Source organism: Ranitomeya imitator, chromosome 3 (assembly GCF_032444005.1).
Source record: "Ranitomeya imitator isolate aRanImi1 chromosome 3, aRanImi1.pri, whole genome shotgun sequence".
Lineage (NCBI taxonomy): Eukaryota > Metazoa > Chordata > Amphibia > Anura > Dendrobatidae > Ranitomeya > Ranitomeya imitator.
The window spans coordinates 439,188,268-439,200,800 of NC_091284.1; the positions used below are offsets into that span (position 1 = coordinate 439,188,268).

At 45.2% G+C, this 12,533-nt stretch overlaps 1 protein-coding gene across 1 annotated transcript in view; it reads left to right on the top strand.

Moving 5' to 3' along the window:
- The window catches only part of LOC138672139 (uncharacterized), an 84,255-nt gene that overhangs the window by 14,415 nt on the left and 57,307 nt on the right, over positions 1-12,533 (top strand). The window contains exon 4 of the mRNA XM_069760170.1: positions 1,185-1,227. Coding sequence (XP_069616271.1) covers positions 1,185-1,227 — 43 coding nt within the window. The remainder of the gene's footprint in view (positions 1-1,184; positions 1,228-12,533) is intronic.

The following is a 12,533-nucleotide window of genomic DNA, read 5'->3' on the forward strand; positions in this document are numbered from 1 at the left end:
CCTCTCAGTATCAGCAGATTCTTGACAATAATGTTCATGAATCAGTGACAAAGTTGAAGTTACGCAGGGGATGGATCTTTCAGCAAGACAATGATCCAAAACACCGCTCCAAATCTACTCAGGCATTCATGCAGAGGAACAATTACACTGTTCTGGAATGGCCATCCCAGTCCCCAGGCCTGAATATCATTGAACATCTGTGGGATCATTTGAAGAGGGCTGTCCATGCTCGGCGACCATCAAACTTAACTGAACTGGAATTGTTTTGTAAAGAAGAATGGTCAAAAATACCTTCATCCAGGATCCAGGAACTCATTAAAAGCTACAGGAAGCGACTAGAGGCTGTTATATTTGCAAAAGGAGGATCTACTAAATATTAATGTCACTTTTCTGGTGGGGTGCCCATACTTATGCACCTGTCAAATTTTGTTTGAATGCAGATTGCACATTTTCTGTTAGTACAATAAACCTCATTTCAAGGCAGAAACATTACTGTGTCCAACAGTTATTAGATATATGAAACTGAAATAGCTGTTGCAAAAAAAACAATTTTTATAAAACATTAAGCTTAAGATTAATAGGGCTGCCCAAACTTTTTCATATAACTGTAGGGACCACACAGCCTGGCCAAGTGCCATGCGTCTTTGACATATCACAGTTATGTTCATGGCTTCCCAGTGAAACCAGTAGTATTTCAATAATCATTCACTGATCATAAAGGAATTATTCCATTTCAAATATAATTCATTCTTTCCTCAGTATTTTTTGTTTTAAAAAAAAATATGCCGCACTATACTCACCTTCCCTGATATCCCCTTGAGCCTTCGCCACTGCTCATGAGAATATGGCATTGGCTGTGGCACTGATATTACCTTGATTATAGTGGCAGCCAATCAGTGAACTCAGTGGATCTGACATAGGCATTCTAGTGTAGACAGAATGCTCATCTTCAAGTGTCTTAACTCACTGATTGGCTGCTGTACAGTTGATGTGACGTCAATGCCGCAGCACTTGCTACATACCGGGAGCTGTGGAAGAATCTCGACAGGAGAATTGGGGAAGGGTGGTATTGTGCGGTTTGAGACTATATTTACAGGGGAAGAACAGCTTTTAATCTTTTAGAAACATATATCACACATAATGTTTGAATGACAGTTCTTTATTGTTGCTTAACTTAATTTTAGACGCTGAATGTGTGCGGTGGATCAAGCTCCAATTTTTGCTTTGGTAAGTGAAGCAGTAAGTTAAGCATATACAACCGCTATACAGTTTCTCCAAATTGACTGAAGGTTTAAGGTAATTGCAGAAAGTTTTATGATGCTGCAAAACCAACTAATTTTCCAGTCATAAAAGAGGCTTTTTGGATGGGATTTCAGGGAGTGAAACCAGGCAGTGTGGCTAAATGTGGATTCACAAACTACGCTTGACTGCACAATATTTCTACATCAATGAAAATATTACCAGAAGCATATATATTAACGACAAAGATTAACCAAAGCATATTATCATATGTGAGTTATGTTGTTATGAGATGATGGGTAACAGAGTATCTATTCCAGATATAATTATACTAGCTATTGAACCCGTTCTACGCCTGGGTTGCGAGCATTTATATTGCTCTATGGTCTCAATCCTGGTATGTGTTGCTTCCATCCTGCTCCCTAATCTTGTCATGTGCTGCTACCATCTTGCACCCCCATCCTGTCATATACTGCTCCCATCCTGCGCCCCCTTCCTGTTATGAGCAGCCCCCATTCTGCGCCCTCATCCTGTTTTGTTCGCCTCCATCTTGTCATGTGCTACTCTCTTCCTGTGCCCTCATCCAGTCATGTGCTCCCATCCTGCGCCGCAATCCTGTCATGTGGTGCTCCCATCCTGTCATGTGGTGCTCCCATCCTTTCATGTGGTGCTCCCATCCTGCACCCCCATGCTGTCATGTGCTGCTCCCATCCTGCACCCCATCTTGACATGTGCTGCTCCCATCCTGCGCCCCCATCCTGTCTTGTGCTGCTCCCATCCTGCGCCCCCATCCTGTCGTGTGCTGGTCCCATCCTGCACCCCCATCTTGACATGTGCTGCTCCCATCCTGCACCCCATCCTGTCATATGCTGCTCCCATCTTTCTCGTCCTGCACCCCCATTCTGTCATGTGCTGCTCCCATCCTGCCCCCCCATTCTGTAATGTGCTGCACCCATCTTGTGCCCCCCATCCTGTCATGTGCTGCTCACATCCTGCGCCCCATCCTGTCATGTGCTGCCCTCATTCTGTCATGTGCTGCTCCCATCCTGTGCCACCATCCTGTCATGTGCTGCTCCAATCATGCGCCCCCATTCTGTCATGTGCTGGTCCCATCCTGTGCCCCCATTCTGTCATGTGCTGCTCCCATCCATATGCCCCGTATGCTGCTCCATAAAGGTTGATGGCCCCCATAAGATGCTCCATAGCATAATATGCCCGGTATGCTGCTCCATAAAGATGGCCCCCATAACATGCTCCATAGCATAATATGCTCCATATAATGCTCCATAAAGGTTGATGGCCCCAAACGATGCCCCATAGCATAATATGCCCCATGTGCTGCTCCATAAAGATTAGTGGCCTCATAAAATGCTCATATGACATAAAATGCCCCGTATGCTGCTGCGATAAAAAAAAAATGACATACCTCTCTTCGCTGGGCACCGTGTGCTGGGGGCCTGAGCAGGCGGGGACACCAGTGCACTATGGGGTCAGGTGCGGGAGTCGCCGCTGGCTCAGGCCCCTGGCACTTGAGATATTCATCTGTCCCCGTTCCACTGCCGCACCGCTCTGTCTTTCGGGTCCTCTGGCTGAGGATGCGGAAGACAGAGCCTGGCGGTGGAACGGGGACAGGTGAGTATCGCATACTCACCCTCCTGGCACGTCCCTGCTTCTTCTTCGGAGATCGCGGTATACGTTCAGTGCTTACGCATACCGCGAGGAGGGGAGAGAAGAACATGTCTGAGACAGGTACATCTCTTACATATTGGTCACCCATCATGGACGCGTAACCTTAAACTCTCTATGAGAGCTGTGCAGGACCCACCAACACCAGAGTAGACTCCCAACACCTAGAAATGTCTTTATGCAGTGGTTCTCCTAAAAAATATTTCTATATATGCGCTTCTAACTGTAATTGCTCTTGATACCATATTGTTGGTTGAAAATAAGTTCTAATGTCATCCTGAATGCATCGTGGAATCATGGAGATGAAACTTTCACAAGTTTCAAAAAAGGACTGCACACGTCCCTCTTTATGTAAGGAGGCCTCAGCCCAGTCCATCCGAAGCAGAAACGACAGCTTGTCTAGAAAGATCTTGAAAGGAGGAGCCTGGTCGTGAATCCATACTTGCAGAATGGCTTTAATACCGACTGCCGCCACCATATGTAGTAGTTTATGGGTCCCTGGAGAGCACATGTATTTTATCTTGTTTTAAATATCCAAAGATGGCCCATAGGGTCTCATTAGGAGTAAAGCTTGTCAGATGTGTGGTGGTGAACTGATGCACTCTAACCCGAAAGGCTCGATTGACCGGGCATGTCCACAGGCAGTGAAACAAATTGGCTTGGGGGAGTGGCACTTAAAACACCTGGAGGTTGTGTATAGCCCTATTTTGTATCCTTTTTGTGGAGATAAATAGGATCTATGACAGATTTTCAGTCTCATTTCTAGAAAACAAGCTGAAGGCTTCATCTAAAGCTTCCAGAATGGCACTGCAGGACAAGGTGTGGTCCTCGATCTGCCACTTTGTTAGCGGAAATTGAGATTGATCATATTCCAAGGCTATATGGATGAACTTGTAATTGGTGGCTATTTGGCCAGATGAAGAATTAGATTTAGCGAACCATCTAAGCAGTTATCGTCTCCACTCTTGCTCAGGAAGATGTGTTAGTATTTTTGTTATGTAAGTCTATTTGTTATGTATTTTTGTTTTTGTTATGTAAGTCTTAGCTTGTAGGTATTGCAAAGAAGGGAATATAGTGGTAGGTTATTTAGACTGCATCTCCTCCATTGAGTACACACGGAGTTCCTCTAAGTGCAACAGGTGTTTAATAGATATTATATCTTGAGGGTGCCACCTATAAAAGACAGGGTGAGAATGTCCATGTTGAAAATGAGAGTTATTAACTAGTGGGAGAAGGAGAGATGCCCAGGGAGAGAGTCGAAACTGTTGGTGTATTTTCTGCCATGCCTTCCATGTACATATCAGAAATGGGTTTGATCTTACCTCAACCAGCAATTTTGTATAAGAGAGGTGTAAGAGGGCAGGAAGAGCCAGCTGCAGTGTGAGACAACACATAAATAGTTGATACATTTCTTCTCTTTAGGACAGGGGTCCCCAACCTTTCTTACCTTGAGAGCCACATTCCGCTATGAAAGTTGGTCGAGAGCCACAATGCAGATAAAGACGTAGTCAAACCAATTTACTAGTAAAAAACAAGAAACAAATGGAAGCTAACATGTAGTAGAACTTCAACAGTGCTATGAAACTTGAAAATGTCCAACTTAATAGTTCAGTGTGAAATCTGGCACTGCATGTTTTCTGCCAGTGTTTCAAAATCTGGGTTGTAATTAGTGAGAGCCATGCGCATGCAGTCATCCAGGTGTTCATCAGTCAAGCGAGATCTGTATTTAGATTTTAATATTTTCAGAGCTGAAAAACCTGATTCACAAAGATATGTTGATCCAAAGCAGGCATGCAGTCGTTTCGAAACAGATTTCAGAAGAGGGTACTTGCAGCGTTCAACTAATCTCCAGAAGTTATCCTCCTGAGACCTGGATTTGAGCAACAGATCAGTGTTCAATGTTATAATCTCATTTTCAAGTTGAGAGGTGTCCATTTGAAAAGCAGTTGCAATTTCTGATGAAATTACAGAAATATCAGTGGTCATAAATGGATTGGACATAAATAAAGCTATGGCTTCAACACAATGAAACTCTGAAAAACGTTTCTCAAATTCTTTGTTAAGTTTTTCACAACTTTCAAGGTAGACATTTTTATCAAATGGGGTGTTCTCCTTTAACAAATGTTGCAAACTTGGGAAATGATGAAACACACCTTTTTGTAGCTGAGTTTGGCACAATTTTAGCTTTTGTGTAAAAGCGTTTACTGCCCCAATCATTTCAGTTATTGTTTTGTCTTTACCCTGAAGCTCACGGTTGAGGTCATTTAATTTTGATGTTATATCAGTTAAAAATGCCAGGTCTGCCTGCCACTGGGAGTCTGAGATTTCAGCACAGAGGTCATCTTTCAGTTCTAAAAACTGAATGATTTCTGGTAAAAGGCTCTGAAAACGTTCTAACAGTTTCCCTCTGCTTAGCCAACGTACTTCAGTGTACAAAAGAAGGTCTTTGTATTGGCTATCAAGCTCTTCAAGAAAAGACTTAAAGAGTCTATGCTGAAGTGGTCTAGCTCGTATAGAGTTCACAATCTTCACAACTACTTTCATAACATGCTGGAAGTTAATGACTTTGGTACATAGAGACTCCTGGTGAATAATGCAATGATAATTAAGAAAGTGAGGAAAGTCATGGTCATTCCTGCATAATGTGACAAAACCAATTTTAGACCCAATCATTGCAGGTGCACCATCAGTTGTAATGGATACTAGCTTCTGGAGAGGTATGTTGTGCTCTTGTACATAAGTCTTGAAAGCAGTGTAAATATCTTCCCCTCTGGTTTTCTCCTTTAATGATATTACTGCTAGCAAATCTTCTTTTACACTCAGGTCTTCAAACACCATTCGTATATAAATGTTAAGTTGAGCTGTGTCGACTACATCCAAGGATTCGTCAAACTGCAAGCTGATGAAGTCACACTTTTCTAAGTCTCTCTTCAGCTGGTGACGTATATCTTCAGACATAGATTCAATTCTCCGAGTTATAGTGTTTCCAGATAGTTGAAGGCTTTTTATAGCAGAAATAATATCGGAGTTTTTCTTAAAATCTTGGAATAGTGAATCTGCGGCTGCAAGCATGGCATCTTTAACTATTTCTCCATCCTCAAATGGTTTTTTCCTTTGGGCAAGAATATGTGCAACTTTAAAGGATGCAATTGTAGCTGCTTTAGATTTATTGCGTGGCTTTCTAAATACAGCTTGTTGGGCAGTCAAAGCACACTTCAAATCTTCGACTTTTATCTTTCTTAGATTAGTGCCCTTTGGATATTCCTGGTCAAACTTCTTGTGTGTTGTTGTGTAATGACGCTCGACATTGCACTTTTTCCCAATGGATACAGTGGCCTGACATATAAGGCAGATACACTTGTCCCTAAAATGAGTAAAAAGATATTGTTCTTCCCATTCTTCATGAAAACTGTATGAGTATGAGCGCTTCTTTTTTTGTGAAGGACCTTCGTTAACAGAAGCCATGATTTGGATGGGTTCTGAACCTGAAATGTGGATGATAAATACTATCACAATGTGTAAGTCTCTGGTTAACCTATAAATATAGCTTTATAGCACATACTTTTGGTTCGGGTAAGGATCATTATTTCTTACCTCTGTAGAGCTGTTCTTTGCACGTTTCTATGCAGGAACTCTAGTCTTCTTTTGTAAGTGCTGCTGTTCACTGCCTCTTCCCCCAGATGCAGACCTTAAAAAAATTTGGATCCTGTAGCAGAGAGACAAGAATTTGTGTTATGAGTGTCCAAAACTGCACATTTAGATGAGCACTTCCCACTGCAATTAATACTTACCTCTGTAGTGCTTATTGCTGTCCTCTAATTTCCCAGTAATGGAGGGAAGTTGTTTCGACAATGGCGTCATTTTTTTTTTGTGCTTTTCATATTCCACGGCCATAGGAAAACCTAGAGAAGGCACAAATAATAACATGCAGATTTTCACTTTCACTCTGGTAACCAGGGTAAACATCGGGTTACTAAGCGCGGCCCTGCGCTTAGTTACCCGATGTTTACCCTGGTTACCAGTGAAGACATCTCTGGATCGGTGTCACACACGCCGATCCAGCGATGTCAGCGGGAGATCCAGCGACGAAATAAAGTTCTGGACTTTCCTCAGCGATCAACGATCTCCCAGCAGGGGCCTGATCGTTGGTCGCTGTCACACATAACGATTTCCTTAACGATATCGTTGCTACGTCACAAAAAGCAACGATATCGGTAACGATATCGTTATGTGTGACTGTACCTTAAGGCTGCATTCTATGAAGGTGGCTGTTATGTTTTTTTATCCCTATTACCCCAGAAATACTGACTTTTATAAATTTCGCGCCATACCTGTTTTGAGTCAGGGAGGTGTTTTCTCTCCGACTCAAGCACCTTGCATCCATTCATCATGCCCCTCTGGCCCCCGGGAGCCTCTGTGTCTCCTCAAGTCAGCGGCGCCTGTACTGTACAATCATTATTCAGGCATGCGCCATCCACGCTGCCCTGGAACTTACATCCACTGATGTACTGATATCGCACCTGCGTGTAGCAGAGGCCCCAGATCCCACCCTGCAGTGTGTTATGATTTTTTCACACTGCGGGGCTGGAAATCTGGTGCCTGCACAGCGAGTCTCTGCGCCTGTCCCCATCTCCATCCGCCTATTTCCGACGTATTACAGGTGCAGAGATCTGCACTAGACAGGCAACAGATTCAGCCCCGCAGGAGGCAGATGAGGACAGCCGCAAAGAGACTTACTGCGCAAGCGCCAGATTCCCAGCCCCATAGTGTGCATAAATCATAACCCACTGTGGGGTGGGATCTGGGGCCTCAGCTACATGCAGGCCTGATCTCCATACATCAGTGGATGTAAGTTCCAGGGCAGCGCGCACGGCGCATGCCCGAAAAATGATTGCACAGCGTAGGTGCCGGTGACGTGAGGAGACAGAGGAGGCGGCGCCCGGGGGACTGAGGGGGATGATGGATGGCAGCGAGGCGCTTGAGTCAGGGGGAGAAAACTTACCTCCCTGACTCAATACAGGTATGGCGCGCAATTATATTTGTATTTCTGCATTACTCGTGATAAAAAAACATAAGAGCCACCTTCAGAGAATGCAGCCTTAGGGTACCGTCACACAGTGGCATTTTGATCGCTACGATGGTACGATCCGTGACGCTTCAGCATCGTAACAATATCGCTCCAGCGTCGTAGACTGCTGTCACACTTTGCAATGTACGACGCTGGAGCGATAATTTCATGACGTATGTGCGATGTAGAAGCCGTTGGTTACTATGCGCACATCGTATACGATATCTGTTACAGTCGGAAATGGCGGACACAACACTGCAAAAAACGTTACATGTAACGTTTTTTGCAGCCGACGGTCCACCGCAACACGACGCAACCGTCGCACAACGGTTGCGAAGTGTGGCAAAGCGTCGCAATGCGTCGCTAATGTTAGTCAATGGAGAAAAAACGCATCCTGCTAGCAATTTTGCAGGATGCGTTTTTTCACCTAAACGACGCATAGCGACGTGCAGTGCACAACGCAAGTGTGAAAGTAGCATAATACGCGATTCAGCACTTGATATTGGGGGGTGATGTCTGTTTCGGTGTCTGCCCGCACTATCTTCCCCTCAAATAGAATCAGCGCCCCTGGGGAATGAGATTATATGAAATGCAGACGTCTGTGATCCCGGAATCCTACAGGACAGGTAATGTCATTATATTGACATCCAACGAAACTACTGGTGACCCTGTGCCATAAACTAATATTGTGCGGTCATGTGACAGGCTCCAGAGATAATGAGGCTCCCTGCACATTTGGAGGCCAGCGCACATAATATGGGGGCCAGGAGCATGTGAAGTACCTGTATCAGAATGTCACACAGACCCGGACATTGCAGCGATTAATGGTGCAGTACAAAGTCTTGCGAGATTTGTGAAGTCTCGCGAGACTTTGTGCGACTTTAACAGATCACAGTGACCTGCTTCACTGCCCAGGAGTGAATGCAGTTGCTGACGCAGGACAGGGCAGGTATTGCAAGCGGCGGGGCGGCTCCTTTCTCACATAGCAGGAGCAGGTGGCGGGGCGGGTATTATACACAGCGGGGCGGGTATTACAGCCGGCGGGGCGGCTCCTTTCCCCACATACCAGGAGCAGGTGGCGGGCGGGTATTAACGCAGCGGGGCAGGTATTAAAGCCGGCGGGGCGGCTCCTTTCCCCACATACCAGGAGCAGGTGGCGGGCGGGTATTAACGCAGCGGGGCGGGTATTACAGCCGGCGGGGCGGCTCTTTGGGGACCTTTTTTTCAGTGACCATCGGCGAGCCACATGCCTGGAGCAGGCGAGCCACATGTGGCTCGCGAGCTACGGGTTGGGGACCCCTGCTTTAGGAGCTAAATAGATTGGGAGAGTATGAAAAAGATAGAGAAGACGCAGTAATTCTATCATTTTGATTAAAATGGCTCTGCCTAGGTATGACAGATTAAAATCCTTTCATTTATCGAAGGTGGATTCTAAGTTATTGAGATATAAATTTGTATTGGTTTTGAATAATTAGCAGGTGTCTTATCAGATTTTTTAATGAGCAATTAATTTATTGTTTTGTCTCATTTGATATTATAGCCCATCAAGACTTCCACCTCTTCTAATTTTCGTATAAGGGAATGCAGGACCTGTTTGGGGTTAGTTACTATCAGCAAAATATCATCTGCAAATGCCGTGACCTTTAACTCTCTAGAGCCCACCATAAGTCCCCTAAAAGTAGGGATCTGCAATAGGTGGCATAGTAAGGAGTCTATAGAGAGGTTAAATAGAAGGGGTGGCAGAGGATATCCCTGTTTGGCTGCCCGAAAGAGATCTATTGCTGGTGCACCACAACCATTAACCGTCACACAAGTATTTGCATTTATATGAAGGTATTGAATATATTGCAGGAATCTCGGGCCAACATTTCCCCTGCCTAGAACTTCATACAAAAAAGGCCATGCCACCTTATCAAAGGCCTTTTCGGCATCCAGACTCATCAGCATTGCGGAATGTCGTGATGCGTCTTGGGCCAAGACCGTGGCTACGACCTCCAGGCGTATATTTGCCACACTGCTCCATCCCTGGGTAAAGCCAGTCTGAGCCCCACAAAGAAGGCCAGGCAGCAACATTTGCAGATGGTTTGCTAAGATCTTCTCCAGAAGCTTACAGTCATGGTTGAGGAGTGAGATTGGGCGGTATGATTGTGGAAGTAATGGGTCTCCGTTAGGTTTAGGGATAACTATAGTTCGTGAGTCAGTGTTTCAATCGATAGAAGCCCCTTGAGGGAAAGCTGCATTGAAAAGGTTAGTCAAAATGGGAGCTAAGTCATCAGATAGAATCTTATAATATTCTGCAAAGAGACCATCAGGGTCTGGGGTCTTAACATTGAAAGCGTCAGTTATAGCCTGTCTCACTTCGTCCTCCATTATTATTGAGTCTAACTTCACTTGTTGCTCAGTGATCAGAGATGGGAGATTAATTGAATTAAAAATGGAGTTAATCGCTGGGAGGTTGGCAGGGGCTCTGTATGTGTCCTCATAATAATCACTGAAAATTTGCTTGATCTCTTAACCGTCAGTCATCTGCTAGCCCATTACTGGGTACTACAGCTTAGTAACTGGCTTATAGGGCTGCTTGTGTAACGCGGTGTAACACAGTCTGTTAACGCTGCTATTAACACTGTGTGACCAACTTTTTACTATTGAGGCAGCCTATGCAGCCTCAATAGTAAAAAGATATAATATTAAAAATAAGTACAAAAAAAATGGTGCCATTCTCACCTTCCGCCGTCCACCGATGCGCGCGAGCGGCGAGGCTGCCGCTAGCTTCCGTTCCCACAGATGCATTGCGAAATTACCCAGATGACTTAGCGGTCTCGCGAGACATCGGGACAACTTCGGTGGAAGCCGGAGGGTGAGTATATAACTTTTTTATTTTAATTCTTTTTTTAACAGAGGTATGGTGCCCACACTGCTGTATACTACATGGGCTTTGTTATATACTGCGTGACTGATATATACTACGTGGGCAGTGTTATATACTGCGTGGGCTGTGTTATATGCTACGTGGCTGCTATATACCACATGGCTGTGCTATATACTATGTGGCTGCTATATACTATGTGGCTGCTATATACTATGTGGCTGCTATATACTACGTGGCTCTGCTATATACTACGTGGCTCTGCTATATACAGTACTACGTGGCTGTCTGTGTTATATAGTACGTGGGCTGTGTTATATACTACGTGGCTGTGCTATATACTACGTGACTGCTATATACTACGTGGCTGTGTCATATACTACGTGGCTGTGCTATATACTACGTGTCTGCACTATATACTACGTGGCTGTGCTGTATACAACGTGGCTGCTATATACTATGTGGCTGCTATATACTACGTGGCTGCTATATACTATGTGGCTGCTATATACTATGTGGCTGCTATATACTACCTGGCTGTGCTATATACTATGGGCTATGCTATATACTACGTGGCTGCTATATACTACGTGGCTGTGTTATATACTACATGGCTATGCTATATACTACATACTACGTGGCTGTGCTATATACTACGTGGCTGTGTTATATACTACGTAGCTGTACTATATCCTACACCCCGAATCCCCAACATCCAGCACCCCGAACCCCCGACATCCTTCGACCAATCAGCGACAGACGCAGTCCAGCCGCGAATTGATGCGGGATTTAAACCACGCTTCGCTGATTGGTCGCTCCTGGCCGGCCGTGACCAATCAGCGATATTGGCACGGGATTTAAACACCGCTTCAGTGATTGGTCGTGCACTGCCTGCCGCGACCAATCAGCGATATTGGCACGGTATTTAAACACCGCTTCAGTGATTGGTAGCTCACGGCCGGCCGCATCCAATCAACGATATTGGCGTGGTATTTAAACACTGCTTCGGTCATTGGTCGTGCCCGGCCGGCGCGACCAATCAGCGACAGGCGCAGTCCGGCCGCGAATTGGTGCCAGATATGAACCATGTTTCACTGATCAGCCAGCCGGGCGCGACCAATTAGCGATATTGGCGTGGAATTTAACACCCACTCACTGCGCGACGTACATACATACATACATATTCTAGAATACTCGATGCGTTAGAATCGGGCCACCATCTAGTCTATATATATAATCGCCAGTTGGGACTTCCGGCCGCTGTCCCCGAATCCCATAAGGCACCGCAGCAGTGTCACTTGCACAAGTGACATACACGTCTCCGCTATTCCCACACAAGCACAGTAACAGCTACGTCGTTACCACGCATGCGCGGGAATAGCGGTAACGTGCATGTCACTTGCGCTTGGGCAAAAATGCAGAGGGATGATATAGAACAGATATGTAGGAAAGTGCAAACGGTGTGAGACATGTCCGCTGCTCCTGTTAGCACCACTAAGCATACACTGATATTAGTTTACCGCACTCCCGATGCAATAGCATCAGGCCTATTTCTAGTATAGCAATAATCACAGACTCCTATAAAGCCCAGGAGCATCACCATGGCAGAGCATGGCTATGGTCGCCCATCATCACCCTGCATTTAAACCATAGAAAGGGGGGCAGTGGGCCCCT